This window comes from Seriola dumerili, unplaced genomic scaffold (assembly GCF_002260705.1).
Source record: "Seriola dumerili isolate Sdu_G_001 unplaced genomic scaffold, Sdu_1.0 BDQW01000003.1, whole genome shotgun sequence".
Classification (NCBI taxonomy): domain Eukaryota; kingdom Metazoa; phylum Chordata; class Actinopteri; order Carangiformes; family Carangidae; genus Seriola; species Seriola dumerili.
The window spans coordinates 16,036,251-16,056,696 of record NW_019174258.1 but is presented as its reverse complement, the minus strand read 5'-3'; the positions used below and the strand labels follow the sequence as shown (position 1 = coordinate 16,056,696).

Genomic DNA, 20,446 nt, shown 5'->3' with positions numbered 1-20,446 from the left:
ACTGAAACAGCCCATGAACCCCACCTACTGACAAGCCAAACAACTAGTACGGGGAAAAGGAAAATGTTAGCACTGAGGTGCACAGTTGATCTAAGTGGTAAACGGAGTAACATTGTTGGCAAGAAATGGTTAAATCCATCAGCTGGACTGTAACTGAAAGAAAAATAAAACACCACCAAGCACCATACGCCATGTTCTGCTACATGGGCTATCCATGGCCCTCAAACAGGCCAGTGGATCAGTGGGTCTCCTATCATTAGCTGGGTTGATTCACTGTAATCCTACAGTATATTTCCATGGCTCCTACAGAATTACAGTATACTCAATTAATACTTAAGTATCATAAGTTTACCTATATATAAACTTATTTACTAGTTATTTGAAATTGCGACACTTAGCTATAATACAGTACAACAGGTAAAACAATACATAGGAGAGCATAATTAAAGAAGAGAGGGGAGGGGAAAGCTCTGGCTAACTCCCATGTTATCTGATAGACCTGCCAGAAAAAGTCTACTTCAAAAATCAAGCACTTATTTTCAATCATTCTGTGCAATAAAGCCACCTGGACTGGCTTTCCAAAGGCTCCTCCACTTTTTTTTGTTTTGGTGTACAGCAAAAGAAATATTGGACATTTTCAAGTCTTCATCAAAACTAGAAGCTTATGAGCCCATTTCAAATGTACACTTATGTGTACTTGCCATTTTCTTTTTTTTTTAAATACAAAAAGTTCCATCAATAATAGAAATTGTTTTCTTATTTAACAATATTAAAAACATTTACAAAATGGAGCGCTATTCGGAGGAAAGTAGATTTGATTTGGTCATTAGCTCTTGTGCAGTATTTTCTTGGCATAAAAGTCCCTACAGGTTTCACAGCAGCGCTGGTACCACCTCATGTCCTGACAGAGGTTCTTCTCCCGGATCACACGACAGTACACCGTCCACTGGTCCCCCATGCATTTGTAGGTCAGAGCAGCTGGGGAGGGGGACAGGAGAGAGTCAGTCAGCAACTTGTCATTAACAAGTCCTCCAAACCAAACAGTGAAATATGTTGTTTGTAATTTGTAATTACCTTCCACACCATCCTGGGTTTGTTTGTGTTTAGCATTATTATTATATACAGTAGTGTTATGTTGCTGTGAGTTGCATTTTCTGTAATTAAATAAAGTTTTTTTTTAATTTCTTTTAAGTATTTTTTATATCATGGTGGCACTCGTAACCAAATCCCTTTTGTGGACTCCGGTCTGCGTCCTGAACCTCTTCCAGGTCACTCTGGTCAGCTTTCCCCAACGTTTGGCAGCAACAGGAGGGTTTCAGGCCGGTAGGAAGCAGTGAAGAACAGGCTTTAAGTGTGAAGAGGTTCGAGATGTCTTTGACCAGCAGGGTGGAGCAGTCGACCTCATGAGTATGGAAGTATGGCTCGCCCAGCCTTCTGCAATGTTTGATGTAGCAACAGGAGGAGAGGAGTGCCCAGCTCCAGTAGGAGGTGCAGCAGGACTGCCAGACTGTCAGCTGTTGGAAAGTGCAGCAGCCGCCCCGGCCCCCGTCGACAGAGCCTACAACAGACCCGCCTGACATCCCAACTATTTAAGAGAAGGCTGTTGCTGATCCGTTGCTGTTGGATAATGGAGGACAACATTCCAGTCTGATGAGGTTCTTTGGGTGATAAACCCCCGATGTGCTGCCATGGAGTGAGGGTGAGGGCAGGGACGCTGTCTAATCACCTTCAATATAATTGCTTGTGTCTGTCAGCAGCCTTAGGATGAGAAGGCTCTTCATCAAAATCACTGAATCATCATGGAGTATAACCCTGAGTGTCCCAGCGGGATCAAAGAACAAAATCCCAAAGAAGCAGAACTGACTGAAACTTTCCTGGCTGCCCATCGTTCGTACGACGCGGTCTAACCATGTACAAGGTTTTGACCGAGTCTTGTTTGAAAAAATTGAGACCATCTAGCAACCTGACCACCTCACTCACCCCCTCCTCAACCTCTATGCAACTTTTGGCACGATCAACCACACCATTCTCTTCCCCTGCCTTGAATCCTCCCTCAACATCACCGGTACTGCCCTCTCCTGGCTAAGGTCATATCTTACAGACACCAACAACTGCACTTCCTCCACTGCTCCTCTGTCCCAGGGCGTCTCCCAGGTTTCGGTACTTGGTCCTCCTCTATTCATCCTCTACATCATATGTTGTCATGGTCTGCACTTCCATTGCTATGTGTACAAAATCCCAGCAAAGCTGTTGATGAGGAAGGAGCTTAAGGAGCTGTACTTTCCCTCTTAAACTGAGGCTGCAGTGTTCACAGATCTTACTCATCTCACAGCAGATCAGTGCCAGAGGAAGAGCTCTTCACCTAAAGCCAAGCTGTACGCACCTCATTAAACATAAGATTTACCTGCTGTCACAGGGACAGCAGCTCATCGGGGATACCACCTGCTGACTTCCAGCCGTTCACTATAGCTAGAGGTAGAGGAGATGCTCTCATTTCCATATAGAACTCAAAGCGCGTTTCCCTACACATATAGCACTTTTCTACCATGCACACACATCCACACACACCGATGATACGTCAGGAGCAATTTGAGGTTCATTATCTTGCCCGAGGACACTTTGACATGTGGACTGGAGGAGCCGCAGATCGAGCCACCTATCTCCTGATTAGTGGACGACCCGCCCCATACTGACAACAGGAGTCAGCGAGCTTTCTCGCAGTGAGTGCTGCAGCCCTGTAGTGCTGGTTCCAAAGAAAGAGGGGTTTTTTTGTGTCTAATTTTCAAAGTTGAATTCTCGATCTCTACGCTATGCCGAGGGTTGATTGAGCGCTTGAGAAATGCCAACTTGCTGATGACCTTTCACCTTTCCAAACGGTACTGGCGAGTGCCCCTCGACAGAATCTTCAGAGTTCCAAGAGATGATGTCCTTCCGTTTGCACAGAGCACCAGCAACCTTCCAGAGTGTTAGTGGGTGAAGCTTTGAGAGGAAGAGAAGGCTACACAGCAGCCTCCACTGATGTTACTGTTATTTTCAGATGGACCTGGGAGGTGAATTCAAAACCCCATGAGAGCTGTAGCTGCTGAATGCTCTGTTGGCTCAGGGGTCTTTAGTTATGAGCTGTAGTAAGGGATGTTTAACCTTTACACCTGTAAGCCTGAGCTGTGACGAGGGTCTCACCTAGCCTGGGGGATGTGATGGTGTTCACATTGATTTTCTCGTTGCAGGCCCCATGGTGACAGGGTCGGTAGGTCGGTGGTCTCAGTGTCACTGGGCAGTCGTTACCGTGACGACCAGTCACTTTGTGCATACACTGGACCACTCGAGACTGCAGGCCCTTCCCACAGGATGAAGAACACTGAAACAGCAGATGAAAGGTTGAAAGGTGTCAGTTGGGGGTTGTAAGTCAACACAGATGGTTTTTCATCCCATCTCAATTCGGATGTGCCTGTAAATCCCCCTGAAACCACAAATCATCATTTTTACCTCTGTTTCTGTACAAGTGGAACAAATGAGATAGACTAGACAGGTCACCAGTCTATCACAGGGCTGAACACAGAGAAAGACAAACATTCACAGCTAATGGGCGATTTGGAGTCATCAGCTACCCTAACCTGTAAACTGGAGCAGGTAGAACATGCAAACTGCACATACAAAGACCCAGGCTGGCCACAATACAGCTGCATGAAGACATGTAAATTATTACCATTCTTATTAATATTTTTTTTTTTTACAATGTTTTCTAAACCTTCAGACATATGGAAGAGGTTTGCATTTGGACAGATAATTAGCGACTGAGTCTACATGTGCGCAATTACTGAGTCTACATGTGTCACTGTTGGGAAAGCCCTTTTCCTCATAACCTTGTTACACAGCTAAGGTTGTTGAAAACTTTGCTCGTGTAAAATGAAGCTGCACCGAATCATATATACAGACATGGCAGCCAACTTGTTCCAATGAAAGCAAGTGTAAACAAAATAGAAATCTCTTTCCAGCCGGGGGAAGGATGGTGCAGTCTAACGGCTTCCCTGCCATTATTGTCTACCTCTGGCTGACTGCACTCATATGAACGGTGTCATGAGATGAGATTCTAATTTCTGTGGCCACTAAATCAGAATTGGCACACAGCCCATGTGTGGATGAGACATATGTGTTCTTACTGCTGATGAAACATCATAGAAAAGGGAGCAAAGGGTCTACTGTTCCTGATAAAGACAGAGATGACACCACATAATGATTCTCTGTGCACCCTGAACAGCGGTTTGATATCACAGACTCTGTGTATATAGGTGTCAGGCCACGGGGGGTTGGTCCCAGGAGGAAACTGAAGCATGAAGCTGTTTCTTTAATCATTTTTATCTGGTGCACGGAGCGAACAGTCATCCTTGCAACCATTAAAAAAATAAAACGGCTGTGTGCCTTCTGCTCTATCCGTCTCACTGGCTTGTTCTGAGAGCAGGAAGAGATGTAGTGTACTGTATCATTACTGCACCTTCACTCAGCACACTGTGCATACATCATTAAAATACATTTTGTGAGTTCATCTGTCAATTTGTGCATGTAGCTGTTAGGAATGTCTAAATATGTAGCTGACAAATTCAATTAGGAGGCAGAGCTGCTACATTTTGCACAACTTATTTATCAAAAACTTCTTGATCCACATGTTAAAGGTCCTGGTTCAAAGCTATTAACTTGATCAACTTTAACTATTGATATGATATGAGCTGAAGTTTAACTGGGAGGCTGCGGCTCCTGAGACTGATGCAACGTGATCAGCTGGAGAGAGGATGTATCTGCTGGCTTCATTTTCATCTGAAGCTTTAAATCACCTGTAACTTTCATTTTCATTGTTGAGTTTTCACACACACTTTGACCACCAATTAACTACATTCAAATTGTTCTACTGTAGCTGTGGCCTCATGTCTGAAGGAAAACTGTCTAAATGTAAATGCACCTTACGCATTTCATTATTTCAATTTAATGACTTTCTCACACACACATACACACACACACACATGCACGCACGCACGCTCGCACGCACACACACACACACACACCTGCTCAGAAATGTTTAATGGTATTTCCACTGTGTGTGGAGCTTGAACAGGATATATTGTAACAGCCACAGTCTGAGTCACTTGTAATTTTGTATAATTAAAGGATTTCTGTTTAAGAAGTCGAAGCGAACAGCCAGGAGGATTTCATCAAACGGTTTCTATTAGTGAACTGACGCAACTGAATCAACATAAGTGATTAGACTGTGATTACACGCTCAGATGAGTTTAGCTGTTGGACAGATGCAAAGAAGTGATGATGAAGAGCAGCACAACTGGAACCACAGCAGTCTGATGGACAGGGGAGGCTGAGGGTCCAGCGACTGATCCTGGAACTGATTATCACATGTTTGAATCTACTGAGAGATGTGCTTGGATGTTTAATATTATAAATGAACTCATTCAGCACATTCCATAGCATATAGCCCGATTAGCTCCAACTAGTGCCTGTTCAAAACCTGCTTGTTATGTAATTAATAAAAATTTCATTTATCTTTTCATCATCATCATCTCATTTCCATGTCACTGCAGTGTTATGATAATAATAATAATAATCACTCAAAAGAATTGCTGTGACACATACACTCACTTGCATAATATTTTGTCCGTCTCATTTATAAGAATTAAGGCTGACAAAATATTAGGCACACCTCTCAGTATAACCCAGTACAGGTCAACAGCTTCATAAATTACTGCCTCCAAAACGACCATTAAAATAAATCAACATCCTCTGAAACAGATTCAATAAAAACTGAACATTATGATCCTCATTCAGGAGGATTTACTGCAGGCCTGTTATATTACACTGTGTTAGTTTTATCTAGGTGTACCTAATAAAGTGGAATGTGAGTAGATTACTTTAATCACTATGTGTCACAGCAGCCCTTTCCCTGAACTGGAGAATCAATGATTTTACTGAAGAACTTCAACCTTAAAATGTGTCTGACATTGGCTTCATTTCATCTGTGGAGTCATAGGCATTAAAGAAAATCACTGGTAAATGTATTTTTGCATCAGCAAGGAAAATATTAGGAACTAGAGTGAGTTTAGGCTCATACATGACCAGTAAAGAAAACAGACAATACACAGTGGCTGAATAACAGTGTTAGATGATGCATGGGGTAACGTTACGTTACCATGACAGCAGTGTGGCATACATTACCTGTTCCACTTGTTGTATATCTCTGTATATCAGCTTAGGCAGGGATAAAAAGTAAACAGTCCGGTGCTGTCTTGTTGTTGCTGCGTCTTAAACAAAGTACTCTGGTATGCTTTTGCTTCAGCTCTGTGCAGAGCTGCTGTGAGAAGCTGTTTCCAGTTTCTGTCCTAAACACACTTCAGATGATCTTGTGCAGCTTTTGCAGCTGCAGCTTGTAGCTTTAACCAGGCGCAGCCATCTCTGCACCATTGCTGTAATAAATGACCCTGGTTACGTGGATGCGTCTCAACAACTGTCATTAAATGTTTCTGTTTTTATATCTCCTGACAACTGCTCATCCGAACAACTTCACAGTCAAAGCTGCACTTCCTTGGGTCCTCAGCAACACAGCCACCAAGTTTGAAGTCGATCGAATGAGCGGTTATCGAGAAAATTAAAAGACAAAAAGACAGAGATTCCTTCATTTATATTTAGATGATGCCCTGTTGGAAGATGTTCTTTCACGACTGCTGAGTGGAAGGTCGTTTCCTTGTTTGCCTGAGGAATCGTTACTTTTCAGCGCTACAGAGGGATTCTGTGAGTAAAGAGCAAGAACATCTGGACCAGTCATCAGGCTGGTTTCAGTTTATAAAGTCTTTTGGCAGCTGAAACTGATACTAAGAAAAGAATTCTCGAATTGGCAGAATAAATAACTGAGTTACGCAGAGCTGATGCTCAGTGGAGCAGGACTCTCAACCACTTACAGTCTTTAGGTATTTAGATAACTAAAGGCTTTGGAATACCATAAGTGCCTGCTAGAATTGAATACTGTGGGTGTAAAGACTAGAGATTGTATCTTAACATAGTCACATAAACTGGAGTAAAGAAAATCTGATTTCTCTTATTCAACGCAAGAAGACATGGGAGTCAATGGCAGGTGTCAGTCCAGCCACAGTCTTTCTGCTATATGCGTTTTATTATCATAACTGCTGCTGCTTCTGAATCTTATGAAATGTTATGAAGTCACAAATGCGCGCCTCCGCAGAGGTGCGGTCCTGCTGTGGCCCGCTGGCTGAGCTCGAAGCGGAGCTTAAGACAGTGAAATATTCATTGGGGGCAGCGGTGTGGTGACTGACCGAGTTCAGACACTGAGGTGGGAAAGATGCACAGGTTCACTGAGCTCGTTAGCAAAGCAGTGTCGAAAACATCAGCTGCAGCTTCTCATCTTAGCTCGCTGCTGAGCGTCGCTTTCGGGTGACATTGGCCCCACAGATGGATTGCCTCCCACCCCTGTTGACCAATAAGAGACTGGTCTCTACCTGGAGGAGGTTATTTAGATCTTATCAAATCTTTGCCGCTGTTGTTTGACTCTGAAGAAGACGCAGCGCACGGCAAAACGTTAGTTGTCCTGTCCCTCTCTGATGGCACCGACCTACATCAGTGGAGTGGCTGAAGCTCAAGAGACTCCTCTCACTTATCACAGATAGTTTGTGAGGGAAGAAGCTCCACTCTAACACTACAGCCCAACCACCAGTGAGTGCTTCTTTAGTTCATACAAAACCTAGTCAGACATCTTCTTCTCAATCATAATTACATTCTTATTGAATAAATACAGAAAGAAATCATTAAAAACCTAGTGTACTTTTTATATTCTAATGAATTAAATAATTTTGCTTGTTAATCGGGGGGGTGGGGGTGTTCTTTTTCTTCTGAAAAAGAACAGATGACTGGTTGGCATGTGTCAAACTCAAATCTCTACAATCACTCTGATGGTGAATATTATCAGACAGGTTGGAATCAAACCTGCAGCTTAGCCGAACAAAGCAAATATTATTCAAATTATTACCCAAACTGTCCATCACAGCTCACAGACCCTCCTCCTCCTGCAGCTTTTACCTACTGTACTGACTGTACTGTTCGTATAATCTTGATAAACTGCTGGTGTTTTAACAACCTGTCTGATCGTCGTCCTGTCACGCTTCTTGAGCTGAAGCTGATAGGAACAGAATCCAACAGTGTTTTATAGAAAGATTATATCCTGCCTAAATATTGCAAGAATTGAATCACGCTCATGACTTGTTTGTTTCCTGAATTACAGAATGAATGAGTGAATGAATGAGTTTTCATGGAAACGATAACTAATCCTCTCCTCATCTAACTCTGTCCGAACCATACTGTACATGAGCCATGGGGTTGGGAATCAGCTGTACCTTGGACCAGTCTCCAGTCTTCCATTCATAACATCTGGAGTGGTCCTCACAGGGCTCCTCTTGAGTGGGCTGGGACAGAGGATCACACAGACCCTGAGGGTTTGTACACGACACCACCCGTCTGCGGACGCCTTGACCACAGTCTGAGGAACACTGCAGGAAGTGAGAATAGATAGAAAACAGGACAGTGTAAACGAATGAGGGCTAAATGAGTTATTTTAAAGAATAAAGCGGGTTAGTTTTATCTTTTTTAACTATCACCAATTTCCCTGAAGAGATGAAAATGAACATAAGAAGAAATGATCCTGCTGACAGGACAGCCTCAGGTGGTTTCTTTCTCTGCACCACTGTTTTCCAAAGACACATTAAGGAGCCAAACCTCAGTACTGGTTCACACTTTTTTACAAAAGACTTTTTGATTTTATTGTGACCTTACTGCGATAAACATGGGTGCTGTTAATTTAATGTTGGGCATTTATACTGCTCTGTCGCTGAGAGGAGGAAACATCACTTGTTCTGTTTATAACAGTAAAGGAATATGTAACTTACAGGGAAACAATCTTTTTTTTTTTAAAGTATATTTTTTGGGCCTTTATTGGACAGGATTGTAGAGAGAGACAGGAAATGGGGAGGCAGAGAGAGGGGGGAATGACATGCAGTAAAGGGCCGTCCGATGCGGGATTTGAACCAGCGCCACTCGCCACTCGACGCCCCAACAGGGAAACAATCTTACATATGCAAAGAGGAGAGTTTTTTCAGGCTCTGAATTCAAGTAATTTGGTAAAACATTGATCAAATTTCGATAATTCCCACATGGTGGTCAGTGATGTCAGGTAAAAATCTCATATCCTGAAAATAGGAGGCAGAGTTAAAGATTCACCAGAGGAAGAGTGCTATGAAATGTGTGAGACACAATGTTCATCCACAATCTCAGTAGCACGGAGGGAATTCTGTTGGAAGAATTACCCAGAATAACCCAAAATAAAGAGCACAAAGATAAGGCTGTATCGGCAAAATGTTATAATTGTAATTGTGTTGTAATTAAAATAGTTGTATTAATATTGAAATATGTCCAGACAACTCCAGTGGTATTTTCTTTTGTATTTGGTTGTGTGGTTTGGTTCTTGTGAAATAAATCAATAAAAAGAAAAAGAAAAAGTGTGAAAAAAAAGAAAATCTCAAAAACTATAATTTAATAACATAACTCTGCAAGGTTGTTTTTACAGCCATAAACTATGTCCTCAGTCAAGCATATCATTCCCAAAAGCATTTTGATTGAAGTAACAATTGTACATTAACGAGTGCATCCCACCTTCTACCCACGCAGAGGACTCGGAGCTTCTGCAGATGCGAGCTTCAAGTTTTTATTGTTGTTACTTATTGAATTGTATCTTGTGGTCTCACTGGAAAATATGTTACAACATTTTAAAAACGCTCTCTAAGATCATTCATCAATGGGAAACAAAAACCATCAGTGTTTTCACGTGTGTGTGTGTGTGTGTGTGTGTGTGTGTGTGTGTGTGTGTGTGTGTGTGTGTGTGTGTGAGATACCTTGGACCACTCTGAAGCCTCCCACACAGTGAGGCAGAGGCGGCCCTCGCAGCCCTGCAGGACAGGAGGTTTTCCTCCTTGGCAGTACAGGTCTCTGGTGTGGATGAGCGAGCCGTTCTGTAGGTGGTAAACACAAACCACTTCCCTCTGCTGAAGACCTTTACCACATGTGACGGAGCAGGATCCCCACTCACCTGTCACCCACCTGTGAAAAAACACCAAGAGACAGTCCATTCGCTTTGTTTCTGAGTGGGGAGATGATTGAGTCTTAGATCACGTCTGCACTGCAGTGATGAAGTTTTAAAAAACATTTTCTGTGTGAAAACGACTTGGTGTCCACAAAGCACAGGTGATTCTGGCCACAGTTAAACATCTGAACAACAGAAATAAATGTCTTCATCACTCTGTTTTCAGTTGGCAAAGAAAAAACTGCATCACAGCTGGAGTGAGACACGCAGCCCAGCTGACCAAATCATTATTTTATGCTCACAACATCTTGTGACAACATCAACATTAACACAGATTAACAGACCCAGACCCAGGATAACTTTTAGTTGTCTGGGTTAACTAAACCTAACATTGACCGTCCTGGATAACCTGTACTATGAAGCTGGTTATCAACTGGCTCAGTTAACCCTGGGTTTACCTATCAGGCTACGAGCGCGTTCATGTGAAAGAGGCAGAGTTGTTCATTATAAACCAACATCGTCTGAACCACGAATGAAGTACTAAATATGATTTGAGAAGAAACACTGAAACCTGCCGGTAAGTTCAGTTGTGTCCACTTCCACAAGTGACATTCAACAAGGTGAAATGTGAATAAAATGATCACATGACTGGAATAAAAAAATATATTATTTCAATGTCTAAATATAATTTCTATTAAAGTCATACTAAAGATATATTGTAATTAAGTGCATGAATTATCATTACGTTTGAGTATTTTCGCTCTTTTGCCTGATGATGAACAAACTTATGAACATGAGATGTAGATGAAACAGTAAGAGTTAATGTCAGACTGTTTCTGCTGCAGAGAGGAGAGAAAGAAAAGCGGAGAGGAGTATAGTTCAATCTGATGAGTCAGTCTGACTGAACCTTTATAATCGTGGTAATAATTAGCAGTGTGGCTAATTGTTGTAATCAAAGACATCAGAGGTTTCGTTCTTATTTCCAGTTGTGGTCTCAGAATCTCCTCATGTTATTCTGAGCTGCAGTGATGAAGAAGAGAGTAAAAGCTTCATCTCTGTCAGGAATCCTGTCGGATTAAAGAATATCTGTTCAATTAAAATGAAGCTATAATAGTTATTATATCGGCTTATTTGGTTTTTTTACTTTATTGGTCAGTAGTTCGGCTGTTGACAGGTTTTGATGTGATCCTCTGAAGTTAACCTGCTCCGGAGCAGGTTAGGGGTTCAGCATCACAGACACAGCTGGAGCCTCATGAAACACGGCGTATGCACCAAGCTGTAAAGCTGCGGAAGCTCCAACAAATTCACATATATGAAACCGTGCACTCTCAGGATTCCACCGCGCTCTGGAAGCTGCTTTAAAAGAAGCTCCATTTTTGGGTAATAACATATAATGACGTTGGGCTGAGGGCTGATACAGACAGACAGAGAAGACTTTATGAATTTCAGTGTGGATGCACTTTTACAGAGCACAATTTAAAATAAAGTACCAAAGTACAGCGATGGTTTATGTAGAAGAGTAAAAGAGACACAACACATCAAATCATCATGAATACTCTTGATTTACCCTTTGAAACTGAATAACTAAACACAACAGAAGAAAAAGCAACTGAAGGGAAGCTACAAGGTGACGGACAGAGGGCAGATCAATGAAAATGCATGAGCTGACATTTGACAGTGTTTACTAAGCTTTGTCAGTGTGTGCCCAGATTGTAGCACAGACATGTTCAGTGATCCATGTGAGCATGGTTAAATTACTCAATCATTTATCTGTCTCTACCACGGTGTACCGATAAGAAAGTAAGTGTGTGTGCGTGTGTGTGTGAGTGTGCGCGTGTGTGTGCGTGTGTGTGTGTGAGCGCGTGTGTGTGTGTGTGTGTGTGTGTGTGAGCGTGTGTGTGTGTGTGTGAGTGTGTGTGTGTGGGTGTGATGTGTGAGTGAGTGTGTGGTGCGTGTGGGATTGTGTTTGGTGTGGTGTGCGTGTGTGTTGTGTGTGTGTGTCGTTGCTGTTGTGTGTGTGTGAGCATGCACTAGTAGATGTGGTGCTGTGGTGGTAGTAGTGTGGTGTGTGAGTGTGGTGTGTGTCGTTGTGAGTGATGTGTGTAGCGTGTTTGTGTGTGCTGGTGTCGGTGGTGTGATGGTGTGTGCGTGTCGTGTGTAGTGTTGGGTGTGTGTTTGTGGACTGGTAGGGTTGTGGTATGTGTGTCGTGTGGTAGGTGTGAGGCGGTGTGGTGGTGTTGTTTTGGTGTGTGTGATGTGTGTGGTGGTGGTTGCGTTTGTTGGTGTGTTTGTTGTGTGTGTGTGCGTAGATGGTAGTGGTTGTTGTGTTGTGTGCGCTCGCGTGAGTTCCACGTCTGGAGGGGGTGTGAGTTGCAGAGTCGTACTTGGGGCTGTGGTCGGTTCTCCAGCTGACAGTAGCTGTCGTTGACCACCTCCATGGTTTTATTGGCTATCCTCATACAGGAAACCACTGTCCTCCGCTCACCTGCACACACACAAACACACCCAAACACGCCAGTGAAAAAAAATGGATGCTTCAAGAAACACAAACCACTTCAGACAGTTGAGATAAACTCTGATCCTTGCTGATGAAACAGAACAGATGCTCCAACCAACAATCTCTTTGTGTCTGTTTAGCTAACTATGCACAAACAACTGTGTATTTAGATTTTTCGGAATATTGTTGTAAAACTATGAGTGTTTGGAACACACTGATACACACAGATATACACTTTACACACTTTAGTGCAAATTCAATCAATATACAGGAAATAAAAGACAAATAAAGAACAAAATGAAATCATTCGCATAAATCATCCAGATGTAGAAGTGATCCACTGACTACCATCATGTCTGAACAGAAGAATCTACAGTGTGGACAAAACTGTAATTTAAGTCGGTCCCAAAAGCAGGAAGATAAGATGTGACTTGATAATAGGCCAATTAGCCTGATAAATTTTAATAATAAAGTAAAATCAAATTACACACAGGGATGGTAATGTTTGGATCTGTGGATTCACTGTGCAAAGAAGAATAATATAAAAATGGCTAGAGCCTCCTTTCACCTCTGCTGTTTGCATTATCTATCAAACTACTGCTTTAAGAGCCAGTTAACTGATATACCAGACTTCACTGTGTCACGTTTGTGCAGACAAGGGCACATCCACCCAGTGCACTGTGGGGGGTGGCTGCACCTGTTTCCTCCCACAGTCCAGAAACATGATGGACTGGTGACCTGTCCGGGGTGTAAACCCACCTCTCATCCAATGTCAGCTGCGATTGGCCCTCAGCCCCCGCTAAAGGATAAGCTAATGTATGTAGCTAATGGATGGATGGTTCCAAGGATGTGAGAGGAGTGAGTAAAAACGAATACCTTGTAAGTTGATTCTTAATTGAGAATTGATTTTGAACTCAATGTCTGGGATTGTTGGATGTTCAGAGTGGTGTTTTGTTCCTTGCAGAGACTGACCTAACCACAACAACTGCACCACTTGTTCCCCTGTTCAGTCAGTTGTGCGTTTACGGAACCGGATCAGTGATGCGTGCTCTCCAAGTCAAATCATTCACCTACATGGGATCTCAAGCAAACAGATACATTCTAATGCACCATTAAAAATGTGTTGAGCGGCGGTGGTTGTACCCCCTCGCTGCTTTGCTGATTAATCCAGAAGCACCTGACCTCGCAAATGGAAATGTTTTGAGCACTGGATGCCAATATTACATCAGTAAGAGGATAAGAGAGCTGCTCAGGAAATCATCAAGAGTTAGCATTGCCCTGTGCTCTCTCTCCCTCTCTCTCTCTCTCTCTCTGTGTGTGTGTGTATCCACAGAGGGAAGCCTGCTCTGTCTAATACAGTGTAGATCATAGGATTGGATTAGTAACTAGCTCTCCACAGGTCTTTCTCTTCGTCCAAACGCCCTGTGATCCACCCCCCTCCACTCCAGACATGTCTTCACCGTTCACCCACAGCAGCTTCTCCTCAAATCAACCTTCATTTCTCTATTTTAGTTATGTGCCCTTTTAACTACTAAAAATATATGAGCTTTAAGAGACCAAAGCCAAAACCTGATCTGACACTGATCTTCTTGGATTACCTGGACGGTTAAACCCACAAATAGTCCTAAACCTAGAATTTTATACATGATGTGGTCACAAATTTTATTGACATCGTTACTTATTGACACATATACTTAGGGCTTAGTTATTACATACACCTGTCCCCCAGAACAGGCTGGATACAGTTGCAGGTTTTTCTTGACTGCACATGCACCATGCTGCAAATCACCTCTTTCGTCTCATCTCAAAGGCACTACACTGGCATGTATGTACCATACGAAGGTGGTATTAAGGGAATTCATCAGGGAATCCATCAGGTTTTGTTTTCCTCGTCTAATTCTGTGCAGTTGTGGTGAGCCTGTGCAGACCGCTGCCTCAGTTGCCTGTTCTCCGCTGACAGAAGTGGAAGTTGCTGTGGTCTTCTGCTAATGCAGCCGCTTTACTTCGAGGTGCATACCACTCAGTTAGTGTCACCTTCCTGCCCAGCTTCAACCGGCCTGCCCACTTTCCTCTGAGCTTTCTCATTAACGAGGTCATTTTGCTCGCACAAATGGATGTTTTTTTTTTTTCAATTAGGTTTTGTACCATTTTCTGCACTGTTCTCTGTAAAGTGTACAAGTTCTTTTGAGTGATAATCCCAGGACATTCATGGTGTCTGAGCCTTTCCCTCACTGCATGACACTAGCGATCATGATATGGTCCAAGGCTTTGATTACATTTCTTTGCCATTCTCATATTTGGTGAAAAAAACAAACAAACAAACCTCTGAACCTCTTGCATGCTCTACATGCTGCCACATGATTTTCTGATTAGGTCTGTATGTAAAAGAACTCTTCAGAGGACACTTGAAAACTAATGATGCTATTTTATATCCTTGTACTTTGTATGAGCTATTATAATAAGTCATGTTTACAAGAATATAAGACATAAGCAAATATACTGATTCTAAGGTATTGCAGAGATGCCAAGTGAAGCAACTTAATTCAACTCAGGCAAAAATTATGTTTATGCAGTCTTCACTATAAGCACACAGCTTTGACGAGAGAGTGAGTTTTTCTTGCTGGACCATCAGGGACTGTTGATAGGTGGCAACACAGCGCAGCTCCATGCACAGGCAAAGAAAAAAAAAAAACACAGAGATTTTCTTGTGATCATGACTCAGTCATTATTAGGAGAAATGATGTGATTATTTTATCCAGGAGATGAGGTCAGGTGCTTCTGGATTAGAAGCCAGTGGAGCAGCGGGGGGGGTGAGACCACCACAGCTCGGCACATCACCTCTCAGTGGTGGAACAGACTTGACATCCCGTGTAGATGTATGATTTGACATCCAGAACACACACCTTATTAAGTAACTGATCGGGTCCTGTAAACACACAGCTGATGTAACTAATGCTTGTTTTTTTTCAGCAGGACTCCGTGGTTACATGTTGTAGTTTGATCTTTGTCTCATAATAACAAGAACCAGAGCTGATAATTATGAGATCAATGTCTTATGAGATAACGATCTCTTCGGTGTTAGATGGGCTGAATGTGGCGAGCAGACAAAACACTGACACACCTGATTTAATTCATTTCTACATCTGAGGCTTTAAAAGATATTGATGTTGGTGTATAATAATATAGTAAAAAAATAGTCAGTAAAAAAAAAAGACGCTCAGGCGTCTTCCGTTGTTGTTCAGAGCACACACGCACCAGCACACAAACATCTGGTCTACTTGTTGATCATACACCACCTCCTATAGTTTCAAACACAAGCTTCACTTTAGAAATGGCTGTTGTTGTTTGTTGTCAACAGCTGGTAGGAAGTAAACTCGGAGCCAAAGGCATGCCGGTGTTGCTCTTGTGGTTATCCTACTTCCTACTCAGCCCCGAGTATCAGAAAGTTTCCAGAAGCTAAGTGTGTGAGAGGAGGCTGAAGAAGGTAAGATTTGGGACACTGCTTCCTCCTTCGTTCTCTGTTGTACAGAAGTAAAGTCAGAACTGATTCTTTAGTAGGAACAAGACTTCATTCTTCTTGTTTTGATTAAACTATTGTAATATTTTTATAACATTTCATGTTACATTTATTTTATCTCCAATGTCATCAAAGTCTGCATTTCCGAGTGTCTGGACTATGTTTTCTAACTGTTGCCAACCAAACCTCTCTAATAAAGACGTCTTAACTTTCAGCTCGGTTTCATCGTGTTCTGATTTGACAGAACACGATGAGACAGATCGGCTCCAAAGTCACATCGTCTAATGGCTCCTGACCCCATCTGATCTCTTTGAGAAAACAAGGAGAAACTTCCCAAAAACATAAACACATATGGTGGAAACCTTGGCAAAGGCCATTCAGAGAAAAATAAACCAGATGACATTTATACAAATATTATCATTGCTGTAACCGAACAGGATTTTACTGTTGAGACAAACTGATTTCCCCGCAGAGACTGTATTTTACATGACATTATGCAATGATGTGTGCGCGCAACCGTGACTCATAGTTTGCATGTAAATCTCAGTGCAAATGTGTATGTGTGTGTGTGTGTGTGTGTGTGTGTGTGTTACCTCCTCCACATTGGACAGTACAGTCCTGCCAGCTGCTGTGAGTCCAGATGTAGAGATACTCCTGTTCCCTCTGCTCCTCACTACTCCTGTCCTGAGACGTGTTCAGAGACACCGTGTACTCGTAGTGGATCCCGTAGCTCTGGTCGTGGAAGAGCAGAACCTGGGAACATGAGAGAGAGGTTTAGCTACGCCTCATCTGCCTTTTATCTTTATTTGTCAAACTAATGTTCAGTGTTTAGCGGTCAACAGTAGAAAGCAAACCTATGCAGGTTTACAGTGATTGCTTCCATTTAAACAGTAAATCGACACTAATAGGGTTCTTCCAAGGGCCCGGGTTGGTCCTCTCCAGCTGTGCCGTGCCGTGCCGTGCCGTGCCTAGCTGTGATGACGTGTGCTTCCACTGCAGCCTCACAGCAGGGGATAGTTGTGTGTCTTCTGGGTATAAATTTGTGTGTCTGTATTAAAGACTACAGAGAAAAGGTCTGTTTTTAAAAGTCTCTCTGTGTTCAGCTCTCAGTACTTCTCTAACTTCCACCTGAATGTCCGTTTAGTTTAGTGTATTCCTGTTTCAGTCTTATTTAAGCCACTGACTCTGATGTAAACCAAATCTCTGCTGCTCTCCACCGGCAAACCAGTGGGAGTTAGAGGAAATACAGTGTGATTGTCACCAAGTTAGCTCTGCACAGGAGGAGGATTCATGGACAGTATGGACCAGAGAAAACAGTGTAGTCGTGACACAACAGGATCTCTTCATGGACAGTATGGACCAGAGAAATCACTCCTACATATACAGAATATCCCCTCTGAGCATTGTATTGAGGTAGACTTGCAAAGATTTAAAACTGTTGCACAGCATGACCAGGGTTGTACAAATTAAGTTGTAAATTATTCAAACTCTTATCTTACTTCTCTTAATACTTTATGTCATTAACATCCATCATTGTTCTTGCAGCCAAGGAACACTCCTCCTTCTTTTCTGCTTTTCACGCAGTTACATGAACATGGATACAAATAATGGATTTCTCCTAAATAACCTCCTCTCTTGAATGCTGGACACATGGTCAGCCTTGTTAGTTCACAGGTCTAACCTCTTTTTTCTTGCTTTGTCATTGGCTGTGACCGACAGTAGCCTAAGTAAGGTTTTCTGTTGGTTAAAGCCAAATAATATTTCTTTGTCTTCTTCATGGGAAACACTACAGTATGCTTCTACTCGTACTAAAAGAAGAGAAAAACTGAAATGCAAAACAGCTGCTGACCATGTGCAAGAACAGCAGCCCAAGTCACAAACAATAGGGATATCAAGAACCCTTTACTAAAACTATATATATATTGAATATCTGACACAAACACACACTGTGAAAATATTCATCTAATGTCTTTAATGAAAGAATGATTATCTGAAAACCAGACAAGAAAATCTGCCAGCGCAGTGAAGTTATTTTAAACCAGTTCCTAAGAAAAAGCTGCTTTTCTAAAAGGGAGTGTATCCTGATACAACACATGAAACAAACTAAATCCCAACTGGAAGCAGTTCTTTACTGACTCAGACGGCCTGATAATATGCGGATGTTTGCAGTGTGGTAAAATCCATGACGTAGCATCAGCAGTAAGCTCAGTGTCACCAACAGACACAAAAGTCCATTAAAGAAGGCACTGGTAGTCATGGATATCCTTGACATGAGATTCATTAGCTTCCATTAGAGCGCAGACCACTGCCTTACAGCTATGCCCAATAGTGTAATCGGCTGTTCAGCCATGTCTCCAGCTCTGCACGGGGTGACTGTGTGTGTTCTTTTGATCGCATCAAGTGTGGATATACACTCACTTAGAGAACCCTGGGTAGAGGATCTAGGAGTTGGGCTCATGGAGTGGAGGTGTAGAAGGTCAGTGATACTACCGAGCCTGGCCATGCATTAAGAGTGAGCACTGAAATGTTCAAACGGATTCTAAAATGAACCTGTAGTCAGTGCAGAGAGGGTGAAATAGGGGTCATACGTGACAATCTGTTGGATCCTGTTAAAAGCCTTGCAGCAGCATTTTGGACAGATTGTAAATGAGAAGGGAAGATTTGTTAAGACGGAGAATTACAGTAGTCCAAATGTGATAAAAGTACGCGTTAGCATCACCTCAAGGTTCAACGTGTTGTTCACTCTGATGCTTTTCTGCTCACCACGGTGGTTATCTGAGTAACTGTAGACCTTCTGTCAGCTTCCAACCAGTCCGTCCATTCTCCTCTGACCTCTGACCTCTCTTATCAACACAGAGCTGCTGCTCACTGGATGGTTTTTTTTTTGTTGTTTTTGCTCCATTCTGAGTAAAAACTCAAGAGACTGTTTGAGAAACACTCAAACCAGCCGTCTGACGCCAACAATCATGTCACGGTCAAAATCACTGAGATCACATTTTTTTTCTTTTTTGTCATTTTGACTCGGTGAGTGGATGGTATAGTTTAAAAAAACAACTTGTATGCACTGATTTTTGGTGTAAAAAGAGCATCAGAAAATACAGAGAGCCTATGAAATGTGTCAATTTGCAGGGTAAAGGTTGTTTAGCATCTCTTGGCAGCATTTGAACTGATCTGCAATGAAATCACACTGACCTTTAACTAAAAATTAGATACACACTTGTTAGATTTGTCTACCACGTATGTGATGGACATGCTCTATTGTATTTGACTAATGTATCATAGCTCATTTAGTTTACAATATGAAGCCCTAAACAAGAGTCCAACTGATTTTGTTTTTTCTCTAAACTCGCTCTGCTCCCCCTTCAAACCGTTCCCAGAATGCAATGTAAACATCCCTAGACACTTGAGCACCATGAATGGCTTTTTCATTTACAAACTCTATCTTTAGAATCTAATTGATTATACTGCTGTTGAGAATAAACCTTTGTCAGAGGACTGATGTTTCATGGCTTTTTCCTTTCCATGCATCCTGACCTGATGCCCATGATGATAGCTGACTTTGCACCACTCTCAGCCAGTCTGATAGATGTACTGTGCAATTAAAGGTGCACTGCGATATATTAACAAAGAACAGAGTGACTGATGTGTTTACCATCAGGTGTAAGGGGGTCTTAGTGGGTCCCTTGGCAGACATCTTCTCCCACAGTCCCCTTCTGACGTAGCGCACCGTGGTCCCGGCCAGTTCAAACTCTCCTGGAAGCTCAATCTTCCAGTCACTGTTGATGGATCTCTTACTGGAGTCTTTGAGGGCTGTGAGGAAGACACAGGAGGTCAGAGGTAACACCTTAACGCAGAAATCCTGTGTTTGACACCGAATGAACACCTGACCCGTTCTAACTACTACTGCTCATATCACAGGTTAGTTCCTGGTTGTCCTTGTCAAACAGACTTGAACGCGTGAACAGTGCATTTTCTGTGTATTTGTCGAATGTCAGTTCATGAAAAGTTGTAGTGTTTACACTGGAGACTCAACAGGGCAGACAGTGAAACCCAAATTGAAATGGCAACAATTTCACATCGTCTGCTACATTCAGTATATGGTAACAGCAATGATAAATCCTAGCCCATGCAGCCACCTACGGTATACAACCAAACTCAGTCAATATCACTAACATGTTCAGTAATGACAAACCCGGGCTATTCAATAAAATTTCATTTGTTTTTATCCAAGAAGAATAAGGCCCATTAATTTGAAATCAGAAATGTTTGACTGATTAAACTATGATGAAAG

At 42.4% G+C, this 20,446-nt stretch overlaps 1 protein-coding gene across 1 annotated transcript in view; it reads right to left on the bottom strand.

Annotated features, from left to right (window-relative positions):
- Positions 1–809: 809 nt before the first annotated feature.
- Positions 810–20,446, bottom strand: part of adamts17 (ADAM metallopeptidase with thrombospondin type 1 motif 17) — a 136,388-nt gene continuing 116,751 nt past the window's right edge. Inside the window, exons 17-24 of the mRNA XM_022742136.1 lie at positions 19,808–19,965; positions 16,749–16,908; positions 12,494–12,626; positions 11,343–11,345; positions 9,954–10,158; positions 8,403–8,555; positions 3,181–3,358; positions 810–978 (exon numbers count right to left, since the gene is read on the bottom strand). Coding sequence (XP_022597857.1) covers positions 827–978; positions 3,181–3,358; positions 8,403–8,555; positions 9,954–10,158; positions 11,343–11,345; positions 12,494–12,626; positions 16,749–16,908; positions 19,808–19,965 — 1,142 coding nt within the window. The 3' untranslated portion in view covers positions 810–826. The remainder of the gene's footprint in view (positions 979–3,180; positions 3,359–8,402; positions 8,556–9,953; positions 10,159–11,342; positions 11,346–12,493; positions 12,627–16,748; positions 16,909–19,807; positions 19,966–20,446) is intronic.